Source organism: Eptatretus burgeri, chromosome 15, assembly GCF_056783735.1.
Source record: "Eptatretus burgeri isolate ZD-2024b chromosome 15, Ebu_testis_v1, whole genome shotgun sequence".
In the NCBI taxonomy this organism is placed as follows: Eukaryota; Metazoa; Chordata; class Myxini; order Myxiniformes; family Myxinidae; genus Eptatretus; species Eptatretus burgeri.
In genome coordinates, this window is record NC_140975.1 from 64,881,696 (window position 1) to 64,906,311 (window position 24,616).

General features: G+C 47.6%; 1 protein-coding gene across 5 annotated transcripts in view; it reads right to left on the minus strand.

Annotated features, from left to right (window-relative positions):
* Nucleotides 1-24,616, minus strand: part of LOC147012353 (spectrin beta chain, non-erythrocytic 1-like) — a 330,873-nt gene that overhangs the window by 102,600 nt on the left and 203,657 nt on the right. For all 5 annotated transcript variants that reach the window (XM_085856438.1, XM_085856436.1, XM_085856437.1 and 2 more), the window contains 6 exons: nucleotides 12,889-12,980; nucleotides 10,980-11,060; nucleotides 10,779-10,894; nucleotides 10,525-10,637; nucleotides 4,791-4,978; nucleotides 1,927-2,044 (listed from right to left, as the gene is read on the minus strand). In XM_085856438.1, coding sequence (XP_085712564.1) covers nucleotides 1,927-2,044; nucleotides 4,791-4,978; nucleotides 10,525-10,637; nucleotides 10,779-10,894; nucleotides 10,980-11,060; nucleotides 12,889-12,980 — 708 coding nt within the window. The remainder of the gene's footprint in view (nucleotides 1-1,926; nucleotides 2,045-4,790; nucleotides 4,979-10,524; nucleotides 10,638-10,778; nucleotides 10,895-10,979; nucleotides 11,061-12,888; nucleotides 12,981-24,616) is intronic.

Here is a 24,616-nt window from a genome sequence, read left to right on the forward strand (position 1 = left end):
CTCTACAAGTTTGGCCTGCACGGTAGGGTGGCAAGAAGGAAGCCATAACTCAAGAAAGCCCACCATGAATCCCATTGCGGTATGCCAAAAAAACACTTTGGAGATTCTGAAGCCATGTGGCAAAAAGTTTTGTGGTCTGACGAAACCGAGATGGAACTTTTTGGCCTAAATGCAAAATGTTAGGTTTGGCGCAAGCCCAAGACAAAGACAGCATCTCACCCAAAGATCACCATTCCAACTGTGAAGCATGATGGTGGCAGCATCATGTTATGGGGATGTTTTTCCTCAGCAGGGACTGGGGCACTTATCAGGATAGAATGGAAAAATCCTCGAGGAAAATCTGTTGCTCTCTGCAAGAAAGCTGAAATTGGGACAGAAGTTCACCTTTCAACATGACAATAACCTGAAACACAGCCAAAGCTTCACTGAAGTGGCTAAGAAACAAAAATATCAATGTCCTTGAGTGGCCCAGTCAGAGCCCTGACCTAAATCTAATGGAAAATCTGTGGCATAACTTGAAGATTACTGTCCATCAACACTCCCCACCGAACTTGACTGAGCTTGAACAGTTTTGTACAGAAGAATGGGCAAATATTGCCCAATCAAAGTGTGCAAAGTTGGTGGAGACCTATCCCAATAGACTCACAGCTGTAATTCCTGTCAAAGATGCTTCCACCAAGTATTAACCCAGGGGGGTGGACACTTATCCAACCAAGATATTCTATTTTTGTATTTTTAATTAATTTTCTGAAATTTGTAGAATTTGTTTTTCAGTTGGAAGTTGTGGGTTACGACGTGTAAATAAAGGTGTAAAAAGTCTGATTTGATGTCATTTAAGTCCATGCTATAAGGCAACAAAAGGAGAAAATATTGAAAGGGGGTGTAGACTTTCTACGGGCACTGTACATTTGAGTGATTGGAATAGAATCCAAACTGGTCAGAGATCAAGCTATTTCAAAAGAAGAAAGACTTGACATCAGCGAGGCTGGACAGAACCTTCTTCACATTTTCAGGTGTGAAAACAGTTAATAGTGTAGGGAGTGCAAGGGGGTAAGGTGCAGACAAAGCATAATTGGTTGGTTACACAAGATTTGGTGGCTACCACTGAGTTGAGACGTTTTTCATTGTCTCAAGTGAAATCAAGGATCGGCTTTTTGAGGTAATCGAGAGGATGTCTGGGGAACATACACCAGAGCTGGACTTGACAAGGTATCACTAGGACTTTTAGGAAGGAGTGTTCAGTTGGAGCATCCGGCCTTGAGATTAGCAAGATTATATTTTTGAGCATTGTGAAGGCAAGCCTTACAGAGTGACCTGGCATTTCCCTCAGTAAGGTTAAGTTGTTGAGAAAGCAAGCTACTTGACTGCAACTACCTAACCACAGGATTTAGTGTATTAGTGCTGAAGATTGATAGAAATGCCACAGACAGGATGGGATAAACTGGTGCTTGGGAGAGGATGGTAGAACTAGGTTTTTGTATTGCAGAGGTAGAGAGGTAGGTTTTTGTGGGAGTATTTCCCAACAGAATAAAAAACAGATGCTGTGGAAATGACTGCCCAAACCTTCTGTGAGAAGACAGATTGCAGTCCATGCCAGTTGATCTGAGCAATTTATTATTCGATTTATTTCATGCATTTATTTGATTACTCACAAGGTGTTGATGCATCTCAGACCCAGTCACAAACAATTTGCACAGATTTTTGGTGGATAGCAGGTTTAATGTTGAATCATTCCATGTTTTGAGAATCCTCTTGCTCAATCTGTCAATTTTCAACCAAAAGCCACCAAAGGTTTCTGTGAGCTGTCCCAATACTTTCGGTCATGAAGTAGATCTAAGGTCAAAGCTTAAACTCCTAAACTATACACAAACATGAACAGCAGACTTTTCTTTCATTGCTCCTTTATCAAGCCAGAACCTCACTTACCCGATTAATGTCCCCAACAAGTTTTCCATCTCTCGGTGTGAACACCTTTTGGTTGTTTGCTCGCATTTTGCTCTGTATTGTGAACAGGAGTACTTCGAGGTCTCCCTTCTTTATGAAACTAAAAGAGGACAAAATAAATGAGAATAAAATTTGGTAAGCCATTCCTTAAAGAATCAGGAAATAAATCATCTATGACCAAACCTACATGTAAATATGGATGTACTTAATTTACAGTATGATAGGCCTAGTATCATGATTATACAATAAAGTACAAGATAACATACACAGGAGGAGTTTACCTTACCCATCCTGCATGTGCTGCATCCACAGTTTCATAAATTGATCCAGCAATTTCTTTCAGGGCTGACAGAACAGCCAAAAGGTATGCACACTCACCTCTAAGCTGTATAGCCTGGGTTTGAATCCCAACCACGCAGGGTTGGTGTTTCATATGCAGATTGATTCATTAATGTGTGTGCTGTCCTTCAGATGGACAATGGGTGTTGCACCTGCCAGCATTTGTTGGTGGACATTAAAAAATCCCCTGATATCCTTTGTGAGGAGCAGTCAAGTTATCCATCCATCCATCAGGACCATACTCTGTGCAGAGCATTGGTGCTGCCTAAGCAGTCTCTTTTGGCTATTGGACACAATCCTGGGTGCTGCCTAAGCAGTCTCCTTGGCTATTGGACACAATCTTGGACAGGTCGCCACTCCGACACAGTATACCAGCAAGCTGGCATTCATCTTGCTGACATCAGAAGGATGACTGGTAGAGTAAACCCCACCTGGTATTAATTCAACTGCCGGGTGGGATTTGAACTCAGGATTGAAGGATCCCAAGCCCACCACCCTAACCAATAAGCCAACACCAGGCATATGTCCTGAAGTTATCGCTGGCACCATAAATAAATTCCAAAGTATGCCCTAACCAGCAGAGGGCATTGCATCAGTGGCACAGCCACACCCTCAGCCAACGATGATACCACACAGTCTTGTGCTGCACACGAACGAAGAATTCCATTCATACTCTTCATAAAAAAATTGACCAACAAAGGTCTCAGGTCTTGTATTGTTTTGATGGTATGTTCAAATGTGTACATATTCTGGTTAAAGAGGAACAACACATTGATCTATCTGTAGGCTCTATAAAAAGGAAGTCAGTGGATTATGTTGAGTTGTTTTCCAGCAGTAGTCAAGGTAGGAATTTGTAAGTTGTCCAGGTTGTTGGTGATAAATCACTTGCCTACTCCTTGAAAGATGCTGAGGGATCTTAACATCAACCAGCTAATGTTTGGAAATGGGTCCCCAGAGTTGCTGTCCCTCAAAGGGACGGCACTCATGGATGCAATGCCATACCTGCAAAACACCAATCCAAGAGTTTTATCATTGGGTTAAGAATCAAACCCAGACCAGACCGCTCAGAGGAAGGTAGAGGGTTGGCACGAAGTCTCTTTGCAGAAAGAACAATTTTCTTTAACCACATTTTTGTTCAATTTTGCAGGTATGGCTTCAATATGACAGATACCAGTGAATTTACGATTGAAGGAGAACTAATTGCCAATGTGTAGGTTCATGATTGTGAGAGCAGATAGGTTATGAAGACATAAGAGCGTGATTTTCCCAAAGGCTGATGAAGCCTGCTCCCTCACGTGAAGCATTACGGACATCATAATATAATGGGCATAAGCCTGGAACTTCTAACAAACTTTTCTCCAAACATATTCTGTTCATATTTCTGAAATATTCACATTATGTGTTCCATGTATTTACGCAGGTGATAGCGGATTCAAAAAATCGAATATAGATAGAATTTTCAAAGAGGGAATCGATGACATCACAATCAGCAGCGTTCAGCAGCAAACCGACGGCCGGGTCCCAGACGACGTGCTTTACTTAACTAAGTCCATGAGTTCAGGACATTTGTTCAACTTAGCATTTATGACTTTTATCCTGCCATGTTGTTAATCTGTTGATGGAGGTAATATAGAAACGATGAATATGTCAAATCGTTCGTGTTACTCACCCAGCATGATGTATCAAGGCCAATAATATGAAGCAATCGGTCTCAAACGCTACCATGGGCACCCAGACACATCACCAATATGAACTGAGCTGTTGAATGCGGCGCAAAACATTCAAATAAACTACTGTAACCGAGTATTGTGATCCATCCTGTCCCCCATACCCGTCGTAGACGGGTATCTGCTGGTTGGAATAAAAGGCTTTCTCAATGGGGAGTGTTTCTGACACAAAGCATTCCAGTCGTCCAGCATCACATCTGGATCATGTGGACATTGTTGAAGCATCCTGTTCAAGGTAGCTGTAGAAATCAATGCTAAAACGTTCTTCAGAATTTGGCATTCCACGTTCAACATTGAGGAAAATAGTGAAAAAAGGATCTTGGGTTGAAGGTATTTAGGTCTGGATACATCAGTGATCTCAGTGATAGGGACTTGGATACATGTGAGGCTGCTTGCAAAGCACTCTTGGGGTGCTTTCTGGATTCACAGATGACAACGAAACATTGGAGGGCAACATACAGATGTGCAGTAAATTCGTTGCAAAGGGACTTTGTGCCCACCCTGTACATTACCTCTACACCATCGCGTATCTGGGATATCAACAAACACTAACAAAAGTAATGACACAAAACCACATGGTTAAAAAGGGTGTAAACAACTATACTCAATGATATTGTTCATTTTATCTTACACACAAAGTGATGTAATTATTTAAACCATAATATGGTGAGCAAATATAGTACAGCATTCTTCATTTTATTCTTATTTACGGAGTGAACATAATGATGAATATTCAGCTCGTTTAGATAGATCATGAGGGCCTGCAGTGTTTGCGCTCACTTGGGTGGCTTTTCAGTCGTACGGTACATGCTGAAAGCCTGCAGAAGCTGCTGCACACCTCCGAGTGAATTGGGGAATTCCCGACCATTGAGGGAGCTGATGGTGTGATCAATCCAAAGCAAAAGATCGGAAGCAAGCGAATCGTATTCGTTGGCCATCTTTTCTGCTTCAATGGCATTATCCAGGACCTACAAATACAGGCCAGTTCACATAGCACAGCGTATACAAAAATATATGATGCTGTTCAATGTCAGTTACATCATATCATGAAGTTCATTCGAAAATCATGTTTATGTACAAATCAGTCATCACAATGAAGTCTGTAGAATTCATTAATTATCCTAACCTGAGTTTGAAATACTGTACAGGTAAGCACAGAACTTGCAGATGTCACCCCCACACACACACAAAAAAATCTGTATTGTGACAGACCTCTGGCTGGCAGTTTGCAACACCTCTTGGATGGAGCTCTTATAATTGTGAGCTCAGATCAGCTGATGGGTTGAGCAGATACATGTTCTCTTAACTTAGCAAACGGATTAATCCAGAGCTGAATTGCACTCAGGATGGGAACGAGAAACACAATCTTGATTTTAAATGAATAGTTTACTTATAGACGTACAAGAACGGGAACAAAACAACACAAGATAATGAATAACCAGTAAAAGCAATGGACTGTAATGCTATGGGCCAGTGGGGGAACGCAATATACAAGGGGATGGAATAAAATCAAATGGAAAGGAAGGATTAATCAGGGAAGAAATAAAAAAATGGATCAGGCCTGAAGGAAAATGCTGAGGGCAGGAGGATATGGTTAAGCAAGAGCCTGAAAGAGTAAGTTGAGGAAAAGGTGACCATTTGTAGGCAAGGCTGTTTGGGGATGTGGTGTGATGATGGCAATCTTGAGGCCATCCATAGAATGCCAACAGGTGTGAGAGCCCTGAGGCCATCAATTGCATGCTAATGACAAGGTGGTGAAACAGCATCATACATGCAGGTGGTAGGGAAGCAAGGGTGTCCATGGCACACGAAACACCACAGTGGTGAAGATGGACTTGTATGCATACAGGCGAGAGCCAGACAGAAGCGGCACAGGCACAGGATCCATGGCATCAGGTGGTGTGCCACTGATGCAAAGGCATCATTTCAACCCCTTAACCTCCCCACCCCCTCTCCTCCCCCCCCCCCCCAAATCCTTACTCCACTCCAAATCTCCCACTCTTCCTCAACTAGACTTTACTCTGATTTTTTTTTTGGATACCTTGTCGAGGCTCGTATGAGAGCTAACACATAACGCACAGCAAGGGGGCATGATACAAGAGGGGCGGGAGTGGGAGGGATAAAACAGTGGGAAACAGACACATTAGGAGATGTGTGGAAGGGAGAGGGATGGGACGGGGAACATGGGGAAGAGAAGATGGACATTACAGGGACTTTCAGGAAAAAAAGCAGGGGAATTGAAGGAAGTGGGCTTGGGTGGATTATCGGGGGTAGAAAAGATCGAGGATTTGGATGGGGGATGATAAGAGGTGGTGGTGAACAGCTGTTTTGAAAGCCTGGAGGGAAGAATTGGAATGAATAGAGTGAGGGAGTATATTCCAAAGGTGGGAAAAAAAGAGGAATGAAAGAGTGAAGGTGAGCAGTGATTCGTGATTTTGGTAGTTTTACCAGAAGGGGGGTTGTTAACGGACCTTGAGCGCCCTGTGGAAATGTGGTGGGGACAAATCGCAGAGAGAGCAGGTTGGGGGGCAAGGCTGGAGAGGAGACGGTAGCAGACAGAAAGACCACCGACCAACCTGCGGTGATTGAGTGAGAGGCCCAAAGACTCAGCTTCATTGCGGGAGATGCCGATGATCTTAAATGCCCTGGTTTCGACAGCGTGAAGCCGAGAAAGGTGGGAGGCAGGAGCACCAGCCAAGAGGGGAGAGCAGTACTACATCAGGATATGGACAAAAGCTTTGTAAGTGGTCAGGAGCTCAAGAGGGCTGAGGGCTCAAGAGGACTTTGTACGATGGAGGATTCCCAGTTGGCAACTGGCTTTGGAGGCGAGGTTGGAAATGTGACTTTCCCAGGAAAGGTCATGGCAGATAGTGAGACCCAGAAGCTTGAAAGAAAAGACTTCTTCCAGAGGATTGTTGAGAAAGTGGATGGGGCGGTTTTCTAAACGGTCCTTTCAAAGAGACATAGTGAAAGTGTGAGATTTGTCTGGATTGAAAGACATGTTCCACGTGTTGGACCAGTTTGTGATTTTATCCAGATCTGCAGTGAGCGAAGAAGCTGCTGCATGCCGGTCTGAGGGATGACCGATGGTACGGCAGATGGTGGCGTCGTCAGCAAAGAGATATAGAGGATTTTCCAGAGTCGGAGAGATCACTGATGAAAACCAGAAAAAGAACAGGGCCGAGAACGCTACCTTGAGGAACTCCAACCTGGACAGGAAGAGGGGATGAAAGAACTCCATTTACGGCCGCACGTTGACTGTGACAGGAGAGGAAGTTTGTGAGCCATGAGTGGAAATGGCTTTGGATACCATAGGAAGAGAGCTTGGTGAGCAAGGCAGGGTACCAGACTGTGTCAAAAACACATGATATGTCCAGGGATACGGCTCGGATTTCCTGTCTGGCATTGAGGACCTCCATCCATTGTTGGGAGAGCAGAAGCAGCATATCCAGCGTAGAGTGACCTGGTCTGAAACCAAATTGATGATCAGAAATCAGGCCATTGGAGAAGAGGAAGGATTTGATGTCTGAAGTGATGATGGATTCCATAACCTTGCTGATGATTGGGAGAAGGCTGATTGGTCTGTCGTTGCAGGGATCTGTTTTTGCACCTTTTTTTATGCAGGGCATTGATGTTTGCAGATTTCCAAGCAGATGGCAGATGACCTTGAGCAAATGAGAGGGTGAATAGAACAGAGAGAGGGTGAGCAAGAGCAGAAGAGCAGGCTTTGAGGACACGTGGGCTCATGCCGTCTGGACCGGTTGCAGTTCTTATCCCAATTCTCCCCTTCCAAATTCAATTTTCTCACTGAATCTGAATCTGAATCTGTCTCTCACACTGGCGTGTCTCCTAAAATTCTCTTCCCATGCTCCACCTCCAGTCCCTGTTCTACCCTGGCCACAATTCAGTTGGATGGCTCAAACAATGATCAGTTTGAATGAGGCACAGGCTGCTTTATCCAAATGTATGTTCAAATGCCCCGGCATACCCTAAGAGCAACGGTTAGTGCAAGTTGAGTGGAAAAGTCTGGAATAAATTAAGAACGAAATAACAACATAAATAAATAAATAAATAAAAACACCTGCAAGCTATCCAAAACCTACCCTGCATGGCCAAATAATGCCATAGTTATTTCCTTTACAAAATCATACTGACTTAAGTAATACACAATATTGTTGCGGTATTCGCGCCCGCCGGCGTGCGGACGGCCACGTAACTCGAATCGCGGCACGTCGCCCACCGGACGGACAATCCAGTCGTGACCCTCTCGGACTAACGCCGGGAACCAGTCACGGGTGGACCTTTCGGTCTCACCGCGATCGAGCCAATCAGCCCCCGCGTGGGATAGGGTTGCTCGCCAAATTCGACCTACCTAAGTACCCACGCGGAGGGTAGACCGGGCGATCGCACCTCGCCGCAGGTCGACTTCGGACACGGGCCACTTAAGCGACCCGTTCCGTACTATCAGAATAACCGAGCGGTGTTATCGTCGACCTCGACGGTTCGATTAATTATCGGGCGTATTCAGCCCACTACCAACCCTTTACGTGAAGCAAGATGAGGATTCAATGGAGGAAAAGACGAAGCGAAGCGGGAGAACAGTTCAACAATAAAGCACATTTATTCGCGGCACACGGGAAGCACACAAATACAATTCCACCAAATGCACACAAAAAAAAGAAAACACAATTCCATTTACACAAAAAGCAAATATAAAAGCGAAAACAATGCAGAGCTAATACCGACTACCGAGCACACGGCAACACTTATACAATTCTACTTCACAGACGGCGCCGACAACACATACCCAAAACCAAGGAAAAGAAATACCCTCAAGGATGAGGCGGGCCTGAGGCCGAGACCGGGTCGCGCCTACCCGTCTGGTGATGAGACGCGGAGCGGCGATGGCTCCTCAAATCCGCGGGCCTCGTGGAGTGTCTGGTAGGGGGTGGGAAAGGGGCCCCCTTGGTCGCACTATCTCAGCGCGGGGGGAAACAGGAGGGGGTTGCTGATGCTCGGGGTATAGAGGATCTTTATTATCCCTGGTGTGCGTCTCCACCTCGGCCAGGTCGCGCTGCCGGCCTTCCTCGGGCGTGCAGCTCCCGGCACCGTCGCGAGCACCCCCTCGTCTGCCTTCGCCGCTGCCGCCTCTCCGCCTCTGGACTCTCCACCCTGGACTCTTCTTTGGGCTCTCCTCGTTCGACTCTCTTCAGCTTCTCCAGCTACTGCAGGCTTTGGGCTCCAGACTTCCACACGGCTCTGACTGACGAACACGGTCCTTTTATCCCCCCGTAGCTTCGCCTTTGACCCCCTCCCTTTGACCTTTCACCTCGCTCCCCATTGGCCCGAGAAAAAGTGGGCGTGAAGGCTTTTTGATCCACAAATTTGCATATATCGATCGTTCTGGAGGCGGGGCCAAATCGCCCCTCGCTCACCGATTGGACGGCAAAAAGTGGGCGTGTGTCGTTTTTGATCCGTTTTTGAAGCACAAAATCCGTGATTTTGTACACGCTGTTCAACGTGCGCCCTGCACGAGTCCAACACCGGTACCCACAGCGGGGCAAGAATGGTGGCGATGCTACGGTTGCGAGGTGTGACGTGAAGGTCGTGGCGGTTGTGGTGAAGCGGCGTTGTGGTTGGTGGTTGATGTTGTGGTTGTGGTGGTAATCATGGCGGTTGGTCCAAAATAAAGATAGTAAAAGAAAAACGGCTATCCTGAAGAGTCGCAGCTCGCATAAATGACATGTATTCCCACTAGACAACGGGTTTGGGCCTAACTACACATGCACTTACCGAGATACCTCACCTAAGGGACCTGAATGGTGGTTTGCGAATTTGGTAACCACAACAATATAATGTAACCAAACTATTCCTACTTCTTTAAGGGCCTCAATTACTCCCACCTTCTTGTGGGGTCGGCTGGGGAATGTTTTTGGCCCAAGTCTTTCACCAACCGGTTAGCTCAACCCAACATTGGAATGAAGCTGACAAATTTAGAACTTAGCTAGGGTTCTGGTGATAACTATCTTAGCTTTATGAAGGACAATGTGGGATCTTTAATATCCACCTACTAACGCAAGCAGATGCAACACCCAGTTTACCAGCAATCTGAGAGACGGAGCACACATCATTAGCTCGCCCTGCCTGTGAAACACCAGGATGACAGTTTTAGCTGCGATAAGATTCAAACGCAGGCTACATATAGGTTAGAGACAAGTTGCCATACCTCTAAGCTATTCTGCCAGTACTGCAATTTAAACTAACCGTATAAAAGAAAAATCACCATTTTCACAAAAGTATAATGGCTGGATGTCTAAAGTAATAATTTACACTTTCAATTCTAGCCAAGTTCGAGAACAGCTCGAATTATAACTATAATGTTCACAATTCAAGCTGGGTCTCTGCCTAAAGATGAATCAATCTGTAACAAGCCACAGCACATGGAAAAATGCCAGTGGATTATAAAACGACTCGTATAATATTAATGTGGAATGTTGTGTCTTAAGGCACTTGCCTTCCCGATGCGCTTGCCTTCGACGGCCAATGCCTTCATCTTGTTGAAGTAGTGATAGTATGTTACCACGTATGTCATCACTGACTTTTCATCCGGTTGTTCCAAATTAACATCTGTCAGGCAGTCCCCGAAGATAAAATGCAAATTTAGCACCAACATTTTTCAACCTGAATTGTCAGTTTCAAAACTATTTCTTTGATCTCAACTTAACTGCTTAGATCTTCATACTTTGCTTAAACAATAAGTAAAGCTACCTTCAGGATCAAGCAGCTTGGTGAGGCCCAAGTCTTGTTCAGCCACAGAAAAAGCATTCTGCAAATTCTTTTCTGGAGTCGATTTTTTGAGGTTATCAAAGTCAATGAGATCTGGCCTGTGGGAGCAAATGCTGATTAGAACCATAATCAAATGGGTTTACTTAATTTTTTAAGGGACTTGATTTTGTCACGTCAGACCACCTGTGCTTATGAATTAGAGCATTGAATGCAAGCCCATCTCTCCAGCTGGTGGTGAAGTTCTTGATCCTCACATTTGAGTACCTACAGAAGAATACAAATAATATAAAAGTGGATTCTCTCATTCAAATCACATCCAGCCATGTTTTTTTTCCTGATAATGCAACCACATTACAATCCAATATAATAGTTACAAGTTAGTTACAACCAAGTTACAAGGCAAACTACAAAAAAGAGAAAGAGCAGCAGAAAGTTCCAAACAAGGAAAGAGATAACTAATACTTTCATCAAAGTATAAAGAAACAACAAGCATTATATTGAGGAATTCCTCGTTCAAAGTGAGTCCAAGTTTGGTGGTAGATTGTGCTTTGTTGACTGGCCCTCAGGTGGTGTTCTAAGATATCCCACAGTGATTCAATTGTGTGCCAGTCAGGGCTCTGGGATGGACACAGCAGATTGTCAAAATTGTTGTACTCAACCCAATTCCAAATGAGGAAGCATCTGAAAATGCAAAGCCCATCCACGTCGGCTTTGAACTCAAACTAAACTTGACAAAAACGAGTTCAAAAAAAATAGGACCACGCATCCTGAAGCTCACCCAGATCAGGAGTAACAGTCATTCAAACTGCCCGCTTATTTTGATTCTGATTTTTTTTTAATGCTGTGAACAAACATTGGTACATCACAGGTGATGAAGGTTGTGGTCAAGTTTCATCAAAATTGTGTGTGTAGTTTTGGAGAAGAGAGGAAACACCTATTTGGGGGGGGGGTCAAACCCCCCACCCCCCAGAGACTCTTTTAATGAGCACAGATTTTGATGCGGTCAATACACTTTGGGACATCACAGGTGATGAAGGTTGTGGTCAATTTTCATCAAAATTGTTTGTGTGGTTTTGGAGAAGAGAGCAAATACCTATTTTGGAGGGTCAAACCCACCCCATAAACCGACTTTATTAGCAGCGATTTTGATGTGGTCAATAAACCTTTGTTAGGCATTAGATATGAAGCTTGTGGCCAAGTTTCATCAAAATCGTGCATTTAGTTCAAGCGATAATGACTGAAGTGTTTATGGACTGACTCACTGACTGACTGACTCACTCACCCATGGGCACTGCTCGATCGCATAAGCTCCCCTGACTGAAGTCGAGGGGAGCTAAAAATTGTACATTTTATTAATTTGTCTTATCCATAGTCTCATAATAAAGTTTTATTGAAAATTTGATGACAAAAGCTCAAATGATAAAAAAGTTACGACCTGAACAGACACACAGAGACACAAACAGACAGACAGACACACATAAGTGATTGCAAAACCCCATCTTCTGCTGTGCGGGGTATGGGCTAGCAAATAAACAAGTATGGTGAGGTGCATTGCCATGTTGAGAGACAGAAAGGTGCTCATGCTAGTCTTGTATTAAACCTGATAATGTAGTGCTGCCTAAAATGTGTCATAATAAGAAGTCTTTGTGATATACACGCTGCTTGCAATATGGGAATGACATGCACGTGTAGATTGAGATGGTTGTGTGCTGGTATCTTGGCAAGTTTGTGCTGGTAACCTGGCCAGTTTTTGCTGGTAACTGGCTAATTTGTGCTGGTACCTTGGCCAGTGGGTGCTGGTACCTTGGCCAGTGGGTGCTGGTACCTTAGTCAAATTCCAAACCTATGGCTTCTGATTATTTCTTTAAAGTGTGCTCTGGCTGACTTAAATTGTGCAATAGGACACATTAATGTATGAACAAGAAGGGACAAAGACAGCACCAACTTCCAGACAATATCACACAATGGAAATATTGATGCAATTAATTCATGGATGGGTACATTTATCTTTGAAGTATAGGCATTGTATACTGGCACATCTCGTACCCTAGTTCATATTGCTGAGCATTTGCTATGAAAACACATTTCTTACTCCTTGGTCTTCATTTGACACCAGAGTAGTAGCGCATCTTTGGCTGACTTCTTTTCAGTGTTATCTTCAGTTTCTATACTTATGTCTTGAATCTAAGTAGAGAAAATGAAAGAATTAGCCATAGCTTTGATAAAGGACAATAAATCAAGATGCATGAAAAAAAAAACACTTATCTTTCATCCCACAAGCCAACTAATATGTATTTATCAAAAATGTTAATACAGCGCCAAGGCTCGTGGAAAAGTGAGAACATAGGAAACTATAAGGGCACTCGTAGAGTGCGTACCTCTGCCATGAAATGCCCGATCCAAGAGAACACATCATGTCCAATACATTTTTTAAATGTCATGCTATATATCGTTTTTGGCCCGACCTCTCAATACTGAATATTCACTTGAAAAATTAAATAATTCTCGTATCCAGATCCGGATTCGTATCTTCACCAAAACTGAATCAATTCTTCGTTATCACACACCCAATGTCTCCATCAAGTTTCGTCCAAATCCGTCAACAACTTTTTGAGATATTGTGCTATATACCATTTTTGGCCCTAACTCTCAATGGTGAGGAATCACTTAAAAAATTCTCGTAGTCGGATCCGGATTCGGATCTTCACCAAAATCTAATCAGTTCATTCTTGTCACACACCCAACCTTGTCCACCAAATTTCAAACGTATCCGTCCACAATTTTTTGAGACATCCTGCACGCAAACAAACAAACAGCCAAACAAACAAGATAAAGACATCATATAGAGCACGATACTTGCAAAATCCAACCCCCTCTCCAAAGGTTGCCATGGATACATCAAACTGTCCATTTTATTAAGATTAAAACTGACGATCCTAATCAAAGCTCAGGTCAATCGGATGAAAATTGATTATTTTTCAGATTGAAATTGATGATTTTAGAAGTTTGAACTTGAGTTGACCTTTGACATTTTGATCTAAAAAAAAAAGGTTGGTTTCCCAAATCAGTAATGCACTACACAATTGCTGTTTCATTCTACAAGTCAATCATATGAAAATTGACTATTTTTCAGATAAAAATTGATGACTTTGGAAGTTTGACCTTGAGTTGACCTTTGACCTTTTGACCTCAAATAGTTGGTTTCCCAATTCAGTAATGCACTATGCAAATTTTGTTCAAATATCAAGTTAATCAGATGAAAAATGACGATTTTAGACATTTGACATCAAGATGACCTTTGACCTTTGACCTCAAAATCAATAGGCCTCTCAGTTGAGACTACCTCTACAACTTCGTAAAGTTTCATGACGATTGGTTTAGAATTGCGACCTGTAGGCGATTGACAAACACAGACAGACAGACAGAATAACAAAATCGACTGACTTGAAAATATACTTGAAAAATCTTCGATTTGGCAAGTAACAGACAGATAGGGGTGAAAACATAACCAGCTTCCACCTTCTGTCACGGCAGTAATAAGAAAACAAAACGGAGACAAAACAGTGAAAAGCAAAGAAATACACCAAGAGCAGAGTAAAGGAGAGAGAGAGAGAGAGAGAGAGAGAGAGAGAGAGAGAGAGAGAGAGAGAGAGAGAGAGAGAGAGAGAGAGAGAGAGAGAGAGAGAGAGAGAGAGAGAGAGAGAGAGAGAGAGACGGGAGAGAGAGACGGGGAGAGAGAGAGAGAGAGAGAGAGAGAGAGAGAGAGAGAGAGAGAGAGAGAGAGAGAGAGAGAGAGAGAGAGAGAGAGAGAGAGAGAGAGAGAGAGAGAGAGAGAGAGAGAGAGAGAGAGAGAGAGAGAGAGAGAGAGAGAGACGGGAGAGAGAGAGAGAGAGAGAGAGAGAGAGAGAGAGAGAGAGAGAGAGAGAGAGAGAGAGAGAGAGAGAGAGAGAGAGAGAGAGAGAGAGAGAGACGGGGAGAGAGAGAGAGAGAGAGAGAGAGAGAGAGAGAGAGAGAGAGAGAGAGAGAGAGAGAGAGAGAGAGAGAGAGAGAGAGAGAGAGAGAGAGAGAGAGAGAGAGAGAGAGAGAGAGAGAGAGAGAGAGAGAGAGAGAGAGAGAGAGAGAGAGAGAGAGAGAGAGAGAGAGAGAGAGAGAGAGAGAGAGAGAGAGAGAGAGAGAGAGAGAGAGAGAGAGAGAGAGAGAGAGAGAGAGAGAGAGAGAGAGAGAGAGAGAGAGAGAGAGAGAGAGAGAGAGAGAGAGAGAGAGAGAGAGAGAGAGAGAGAGAGAGAGAGAGAGAGAGAGAGAGAGAGAGAGAGAGAGAGAGAGAGAGAGAGAGAGAGAGAGAGAGAGAGAGAGAGAGAGAGAGAGAGAGAGAGAGAGAGAGAGAGAGAGAGAGAGAGAGAGAGAGAGAGAGAGAGAGAGAGAGAGAGAGAGAGAGAGAGAGAGAGAGAGAGAGAGAGAGAGAGAGAGAGAGACGGGGAGAGAGAGAGAGAGAGAGAGAGAGAGAGAGAGAGAGAGAGAGAGAGAGAGAGAGAGAGAGAGAGAGAGAGAGAGAGAGAGAGAGAGAGAGAGAGAGAGAGAGAGAGAGAGAGAGAGAGAGAGAGAGAGAGAGAGAGAGAGAGAGAGAGAGAGAGAGAGAGAGAGAGAGAGAGAGAGAGAGAGAGAGAGAGAGAGAGAGAGAGAGAGAGAGAGAGAGAGAGAGAGAGAGAGAGAGAGAGAGAGAGAGAGAGAGAGAGAGAGAGAGAGAGAGAGAGAGAGAGAGAGAGAGAGAGAGAGAGAGAGAGAGAGAGAGAGAGAGAGAGAGAGAGAGAGAGAGAGAGAGAGAGAGAGAGAGAGAGAGAGAGAGAGAGAGAGAGAGAGAGAGAGAGAGAGAGAGAGAGACGGGGAGAGAGAGAGAGAGAGAGAGAGAGAGAGAGAGAGAGAGAGAGAGAGAGAGAGAGAGAGAGAGAGAGAGAGAGAGAGAGAGAGAGAGAGAGAGAGAGAGAGAGAGAGAGAGAGAGAGACGGGGAGAGAGAGAGAGAGAGAGAGAGAGAGAGAGAGAGAGAGAGAGAGAGAGAGAGAGAGAGAGAGAGAGAGAGAGAGAGAGAGAGAGAGAGAGAGAGAGAGAGAGAGAGAGAGAGAGAGAGAGAGAGAGAGAGAGAGAGAGAGAGAGAGAGAGAGAGAGAGAGAGAGAGAGAGAGAGAGAGAGAGAGAGAGAGAGAGAGAGAGAGAGAGAGAGAGAGAGAGAGAGAGAGAGAGAGAGAGAGAGAGAGAGAGAGAGAGAGAGAGAGAGAGAGAGAGAGAGAGAGAGAGAGAGAGAGAGAGAGAGAGAGAGAGAGAGAGAGAGAGAGAGAGAGAGAGAGAGAGAGAGACGGGGAGAGAGAGAGAGAGAGAGAGAGAGAGAGAGAGAGAGAGAGAGAGAGAGAGAGAGAGAGAGAGAGAGAGAGAGAGAGAGAGAGAGAGAGAGAGAGAGAGAGAGAGAGAGAGAGAGAGAGAGAGAGAGAGAGAGAGAGAGAGACGGGGAGAGAGAGAGAGAGAGAGAGAGAGAGAGAGAGAGAGAGAGAGAGAGAGAGAGAGAGAGAGAGAGAGAGAGAGAGACGGGGAGAGAGAGAGAGAGAGAGAGAGAGAGACGGGGAGAGAGAGAGAGAGAGAGAGAGAGAGGGGGAGAGAGAGAGAGAGAGAGAGAGAGAGAGAGAGAGAGAGAGAGAGAGAGAGAGAGAGAGAGAGAGAGAGAGAGAGAGAGAGAGAGAGAGAGAGAGAGAGAGAGAGAGAGAGAGAGAGAGAGAGAGAGAGAGAGAGAGAGAGAGAGAGAGAGACGGGAGAGAGAGAGAGAGAGAGAGAGAGAGAGAGAGAGAGAGAGAGAGAGAGAGAGAGAGAGAGAGAGAGAGAGAGAGACGGGGAGAGAGAGAGAGAGAGAGAGAGAGAGAGAGAGAGAGAGAGAGAGAGAGAGAGAGAGAGAGAGAGACGGGAGAGAGAGAGAGAGAGAGAGAGAGAGAGAGAGAGAGAGAGACGGGAGAGAGAGAGAGAGAGAGAGAGAGAGAGAGAGAGAGAGAGAGAGAGAGAGAGAGAGAGAGAGAGAGAGAGAGAGAGAGAGAGAGAGAGAGAGACGGAGAGAGAGAGAGAGACGGAGAGAGAGAGAGAGAGAGAGAGAGAGAGAGAGAGAGAGAGAGAGAGAGAGAGAGAGAGAGAGAGAGAGAGAGAGAGAGAGAGAGAGAGAGAGAGAGAGAGAGAGAGAGAGAGAGAGAGAGAGAGAGAGAGAGAGAGAGAGAGAGAGAGAGAGAGAGAGGTCAGAAAGAGGGATAAGGGTGGGAGAGAGTGGTGGTGGGTAGGGTTGGTAGGGAGAGGGGCGAGGAATTCCGGCAGATGTGACGCTCAGTTTATCGTCCATCCGAGAGACAGCACGCACAGTGATGAATCACCCAGCCTGTGAAACACCGGGAGGACAGTTTTGAGCTGGGTTGGGATTCAAATCCAGACTACACAGAGTGAGCATGCGTACCTCTCGTCTTTCCTGCTGTGATGTGGCAATTCTTTACTTCAGAACTGAAAGGACTTCACTTTACTTTTCTCATTGTGATCATATGATTATATTTTGCCTTCCTACTGCCAGTGTAGAAACGTTTATTTTTTATTTGTATTTATCGATGCCGAAGTGACGGATCGTAGAACATCATCAAAAATGAGAAATGTCGTGGAAAAGAAAGTTTCACATTTTCAGCGAGGCAGCCACCGCATATTTCACCGCAGAAAAACACATGGTCAACACAGGCGAGTAGCCTGGAACTTTGTTCAAGTCCATCCATTTCCAGAATTCAGTGACAGTGCGAATCTTGGAGCGCAATGGCTTAAGCACTCCAACGAAAGGGTTGATAAGAAACGGCTCACTTGGCACACCATTAGCAATCACCAAACAGTCATATTAAACATACACCTCCCAGAGACGCCCGTAATGTCAAATATGTCAGAATTGGACAAATTAACACTTTTTGAGGAGTCAGAGCAGCTTGTAAGTTCGATTCTGGAGCTTAAATTTTTGATATTCTCCTTAATTTAGGAGATACTCGTGGTGATTGCATGTGCGGAAATGAAATAAAGAAATGAACGCTGACGTCTCTGGGTGTATATAAGCACTGCAATGTACTCAGTGATTCAAAGCTATGATGAACAGGTATTCGATAATATGGGTGAGGAAAGTGAAAAAAAAACTTTATCATAAAGAAATCATTGCGGCCTGTTCCAAGTCTATATATATATATATATATATATATATATATATATATATATATATATATATATATATATATATATATATATATATATATATATATATATATATATATATATATATATATATATATATATATATATATTGTTGTGGTTACCAAATTCGCAAACCACCATTCAGGTCCCTTAGGTGAGGTATCTCGGCAAGTATATGTGTAGTTAGGCCCAAACCCGTTGTCTAGTGGGAATACATGTCATTTATGCGTGCTGCGACTCTTCAGGATAGCCGTTTTTCTTTTACTATCTTTATTTTGGACCAACCGCCATTGTTACCACCACCAACCACAACATCAACCACCCACCGCGGCGCCGCTTCACGTCACACCTCGCAACCGTCGCATCGCCACCGTTCTTGCGCCGCTTGTGGGTACCGGTGTTGGACTCGTGCAGGGCGCGCGCCGAACAGCGTGTACAAAACCACGGATTTTCAGCTCCAAAAACGGATCAAAAAACGACACACGCCCACTTTTGTTCCGTCCAATCGGTGAGCGAGGGGCGATTTGGCCCCGCCTCCAGGGCGTTGGAGGGCGGTCGCTATATGCAAATTTATGGATCAAAAAGCATTCACGCCCACTTTTTCTTGGGCCAATGGGGAGCGAGGTGAAAGGTCGAAGGCAGGGGGTCAAAGATGAGAGAGCGAAGCCACGGGGCTTATATAAGCGAACGCGTTCGTCAGTCAAGTGAGAGTTAAGACTTCGCAGTCGGTGGAGTTGGGAAGAAGAAGCAAGAAGGAGTTGGTCGTCGTCGTCGTGTGCGTTGGAGTTGGAGCGAAGAGGACGGAGCTGTGGAGAGGCGGCGAGGGCAGACGAGGGGGTGCTCGCGTCGTGCCGGGAGCTGCACACCAGGGAGGCCGACGGCGCGACCTGGTCGAGGTGGAGACGCTCGTCGCGGGACTCGAGGCAGAGTAGAAATCCTCCTTTCCCCCGAGCATCAGCAACCCCCTCCTGTTTCCCCCCGCGCTGAGATAGTGCGACCAAGGGGGCCCCTTTCCCACCCCTACCAGACACTGTCCGCGAGGCCCGCGGAGTTGAGGCACCATCGCCGCTCCGCGTCTCATCACCAGACGGGTAGGCCCGACCCGGTCTCGGCCTCAGGCCCGCCTCATCCTTGAGGGTTCTCTTTTCTTTTTCTTGGTTTTGGATATGTGTTGTCGGCGCCGTCTGTGAAGTAAAATTGTATAAGTGTTGCCGTGTGCTCGCGTAATCGGTATTAGATCTGCATTGTCGCATTTGCTTTTTGTGTAAAATTGCATTGTGTTTCTTTTCCTTTTCTATGTGCTTTTGGTGGAATTGAATATGTGTGCTTTCCGTTCATCGCGAATAAATGTGCTTTGTGTTGAACTGTTTCCCGCTTCGCTTCGTCATTTCTTTCATTGAATCCTCATCTTGCTTCACGTAAAGGGTTGGTAGTGGGCTGAATACGCCCGATAATTAATCGAACCATCGAGGCCGACGATAACACCGCTCGGTTATCCCGATAGTACGGAACGGGTCGCTTAAGTGGCCCGTGTCCGAAGTCGACCTGCGGCGAGGTGCGATCGCCCGGTCTACCCTCCGTGTGGGTACTTAGGTAGGTCGAATTTGGCGAGCAACCCTATCCCACGCGGGGGCTGATTGGCTCGATCGCGGTGAGACCGAAAGGTCCACCCATGACTGGTTCCCGGCGTTAGTCCGAGAGGGTCACGACTGGATTGTCCGTCCGGTGGGCGACGTGCCGCGATTCGAGTTACGTGGCCGTCCGCACGCCGGCGGGCGCGAATACCGTAACACTGGTGTCAGGTCGTGCGATACAAATCCATCGCCCTCCTCGCGGCACTGGTATCGGAGAACAGGAAAACGGGCTCTCCTGTCTCCAGCTAAATTCACGGGAATCGGTCCAGGGGTGAGAGAAGCGACCCCCGATTCCCTCCAAATTACGAGCGAGCTAAATTAACCCTTCACGAGAAGCAAGATGGCGTCTCAAGGCGAGCGGGAGCCGGGGGTATTAGAAATGGATGTAGAATGTGTAGGATCCATGGCCCAGGATGGAATGCCCGTACAGGAAAAAGAACTCGCCCAACTGAACCCAGAGCCCGAAATGGGTGCGGCAGCGGCCGCGGTGTATGACACCTCCCCTCCCCCTGTCCACCAAAACCCTTCCCCAACCCCTGCCGAAACTGCTCACTCAAGCGCACCCGACATGGCCCAGCTATGCGCCATGCTGGCGGAAATGACAGCGAAGATAAATGCGAACATGAACGAAAAGATGGATGCGAATACACAAAAGATGGATGCGAATACACAACAAATGAACGAAAAGATGGATACAAATACAAATGAAGTAAAAACGAGGATGGATGCGAATACACAGCAAATAAACGGAATGGAAGCAAACATGAAGGAGGAAATGAAAGAGCTACGGGGTGAGACGCAGAACATGGGCCGATGCCTGCAGGCGGGCATGAAGGCCGTGACCAGGGAGCTGGGAATGGCGACTCCACGTGTGGGAGCAAACGAGCTGGAAGGGGGCGCAGCGGCTGACAGGCCCACGGTGGAGGCGGGTAAGGAAAAAGTAATTCGGGAGACAAGAGACGAGGTGAAAGTAATTGCGAGGGAGAGAAAAGAACAATTAATACGGAGAGCAAGGATGAGGTACGCGGAGATCGTGAAAGAGCAAGAGGTGAAAAACAGGGAAGGACGGGAGCGACTTAAGGAGAAAGCAAGGTTGACCTACATAAAGATAAGGGAAAGACGCCAGAAAGAAGCAGAGACCAATAGACAAGAGGAGACGACAGAAAGAATAAAATGTATAGAGACACGGGAGATAGAGGGTGAATTGGACAAGGTTAGTGACGCACACACACACACAGAGGTAGTGGAGGACCATGAGGGGGAGCTGGCTGACTGGGTGGAGGCCCAGTGCGAGCAGCTGGATGGCCTCCTCCAGGAACGAGGGGAGGGAGTATGCCCCCTTGAGGCGAGTCACGACCAGGTGAGTTCGGTCGTGCTTTGCGAGGTTGAGGGGACGGGTGCTGTGGACAGGTGCACGGAGAGCTTGGGGGGTATAGAGGCCCCGGAGACCCTTGTGGGGACACAAATCCCCAGTGTAGTTGTCCCTGTGTGTGTGGTGCAAGGTGTGAGTGCGGCACCGTGTGTGGAAGCGACCCCGTGTGTGAGTGGTGTGGTGGCGATGGTGCCAGAGTACGTGCTTCCCAGCACGCCGAGTGTGGATGGGGAACCGCGGGTGAGTGCCCCCGCGTGTGTGGATGAGGCACCGCGGTTGAGTGCCCCCGCGTGTATGAGTGAGGCACGGTGTGTGGATGAGGCACAGCGGTTGAGTGCCCCCGCGTGTGTGAGTAGTATGGTTTGTGTGAGTAGTGAGGCACGCGTGAGTGAACGGCCGTATGCAAGGGAGACCGTGTGTGTGAGAGAGCGGTATGTGAGGGAGATGTCGGTGGGCATGCGGGAGCACGCAGCCGCGTCTCCCGGGGTGAATGTGATGGAATGGAGTGTGAGCGTCGTAACACGCAGGTGTGCGTGGGTCGAATGGCGACGACGGAGACATGTGATGAAAGAAAGCCGAGTAGCGGCTGTAGCTATTTCGGGGACCGTGCCGGGTTCACCCAGCCGCGAGCACGAGGTCCGTGCTGTGCAACGCACGAGACCACCACGTGCTCGCTTGCGAGAGTGAAGTCCCGGTCCGGAAACGCACGCGGTGGATTTGCCGATCCCACGGACGGACAAAGTTTAGGCAGGATTATGGATTTGGACCGGACGGGTTCTCCACGCGATCGTGTGTGTTAAGCTCCAACGGGCAAAGCACATGTGTTCGCGTGGGGAACCCCTCGAGACGTGGGGCTTGTGTTTTTTTTTATGCGCACGGTGACGCCATGGCTGCACGTGGGGTTGGAATCCGGCAGGAGGGGTATCCCTGCCGGATAGTGCCGTCCAGGGAGGGACGAGGAACACGTGCAGCTGCATGACGTCACGGGCAGGTGCAAAGTGCGCGAGTTGCCGCGCTGGTGCTGCGCATGTAAAAAAAAAAAAAAAAAAAAAAAAAAACAAGCCTCACTTTCGGGTGCACAGGATTCCTGGGCAAGGGGTGGAAGACCCCCTTGACTAGGGCACAGGATGGAAACTAGTTAGGGGGAAGGGTTAGCTTAGTTAGACCGACTTCATGGGGCAGGGGTAAGTCCTCCTGGAGTCCGTGGAATGGATTAGTTAGAGGGATGATAGCGAGATTTAGGTTGGGAAATAAAATGATTATTTGGAGACAGTGACAGACTTGTGAATGTGTAGAGGGGACGTAGTTTAGCTACGTAGCGTTAAATGGAACGTGCTACTAGTTTAAGGGACAACGTGGGAGCACGAGTTAGTTAGGGGAGGTAGTTAGAAGGATGGCAGAATTCAGCGGTGAGTGTGTTGAAGAGTTGGTGAGTGAAGTGGAAGCATGTGCTTGGTGAGTGAGTGAGGCCAGCGGGTCTGTGTGAGTGGAGCGAATGGGGAATGCATGGTGCGATGAGTGATTGGGGGGAGGAGTGACTCCCGCCCAAGGGACCCCGGGGTCAGTATAAAGTGAGTTAGCTGGGTTAGTCAAATTGAAAAATGGAGGTCGTTTTGCTGTTGGTGGGAATGTAGGCTCGGAACCCATTTGGAGGGGTGCAGGAGCCCTGTTGACGGGCTTGGGAGCGTGGCTGCGAAAGGTGAGTATCGCTGAGTGGGTACCCCGGGCACCAGGCTAGTCGGCCGTGGTAGGCCAAGGGCCCATGGGGGGCCGGGATAGCGTAGTGGGCACGGGTGCGCCTGCTTGGTGCGGGGGCCCGGGGCACCATTAGCCGCGTGGGCAGTGTTGTGGGCACGGGTGACCCTCGGAAAGGGGCCCGGGAGGCCGGCCTGCCACGTGTGCGTTTCAGGGGAGGTGCCATGGGGGGCACTCCCCGGTGTTAGGGAGCTGGTAGGCTCGGAGGCAGTGTAGTGCCCGGGGGTGCCATAGCGGGAGATTCGGCAGAGGGTCGTGCCTGCCAAAGGGAGCCACGTGTCCCAGCCAGGAGACCGTGTGAGGGCACGGAGAGAAAATTGGGGGGCGAGGCCCGAAATTGTGAGGACACCAACACAGGCGACGGGAATCTGGGTTGTTAGAACCAATAGTTTAAGCGAGAGGCGCTTGTTGAAAGCCCCGGGGTAGATTAACAGTTAAATGGTTAGGGTAGATTAGGAAGTGTACCCCTCCGCACCATCCATCCCCTCACTCTCGTTGTGGGCCGCTGGACCCACTTTGGTTATAGATCGCTGAACTCTGGGGAGGCCATTCTGAGGCTTCGTTGGGCCTCAACACAGGACGTTAGCTCTCCCTTATTTCCCTCCGGGAAGGGAACGTAGGGGTTGGGAGTAGGCTAGGTGACAGAATAGGTTAGCCGAACAAGGACGATAAAGGGGGTTAGGGGACGATTTATAGTGGGGAAGTAAAAAAAAAAAAAAAAAAAAAATGAAGTTGGGGCTAAATTGGGGTTTGACAAATTAAGGGAGTGGGTATGTACAGTGACAGGCAAAGGCGATAGGTTGGGAGGGAGACAGGTAGGTAGGTCCGAGCCCGCCTTCCAAGTGGCCAGCACCACCGCACTCCCTCCACCAACCTCCACTGAACGGCAAAGGCTGGCCAACTTAATCGGCTGGCCGTGTTTTGCTTCAAGGCGGAGGCCGGCCAACTTCATCGGCAGCTGTTGTGTGCTGCAAGGCCTGTGCCGACTGGATCGTCTGCAGCTGCTGTGCTGCAAGGCCTGTGCCGGGCAACTTCATCTGCCGGCTGGCTGTTTTTCTTCAAGGCCTGTGCCGGCCAGTTCATCTGCCGGCTGTGTTTGCCTGCAGCGGCCTTCTTCTGCGGGCTGTGTTTGCCTGCTCACCTTTGCCATGCCATGCCCACTGCCCCTGTTCACCTGCCCCGTTCAATTTTTGCTTTGCCCCCCCCCCCCTGTTCATTGCCATGTGCGCCAGGATCAAGGCAACAGTTTGCAAGCTGCAAGAACTGCCCTGTTGGCAGCTACAACACGGGCCTGCAGTGGCGGCCCGTGCACCGTGTTTGTGTCCATCCATCTATCCGTTGTGTTCATTGCGTGTGCCACTTGAGCTGGCACGGAGACTACGTTTGTGCAGCCCAAGCACCGTTGTGGTTCACTGCGTTCAGTTCAAAAGGGAAGGCCTTGGACTGCGTGTGAGCAGCCAGCCACGTTCCCTGTCACCTGCATTGTTTTGAGCCAGAGACTGCATGCGAGCAGCCTGGCTCCCTGCTAACTGCTTTTCTTTTGCAGAGTTCAGTGATCCTGGGCCATGGTTTAGTGATCCTGGTCCCTGCACACCAGGGAGGCCGACGGCGCGACCTGGTCGAGGTGGAGACGCTCGTCGCGGGACTCGAGGCAGAGTAGAAATCCTCCTTTCCCCCGAGCATCAGCAACCCCCTCCTGTTTCCCCCCCGCGCTGAGATAGTGCGACCAAGGGGGCCCCTTTCCCACCCCCTACCAGACACTGTCCGCGAGGCCCGCGGAGTTGAGGCACCATCGCCGCTCCGCGTCTCATCACCAGACGGGT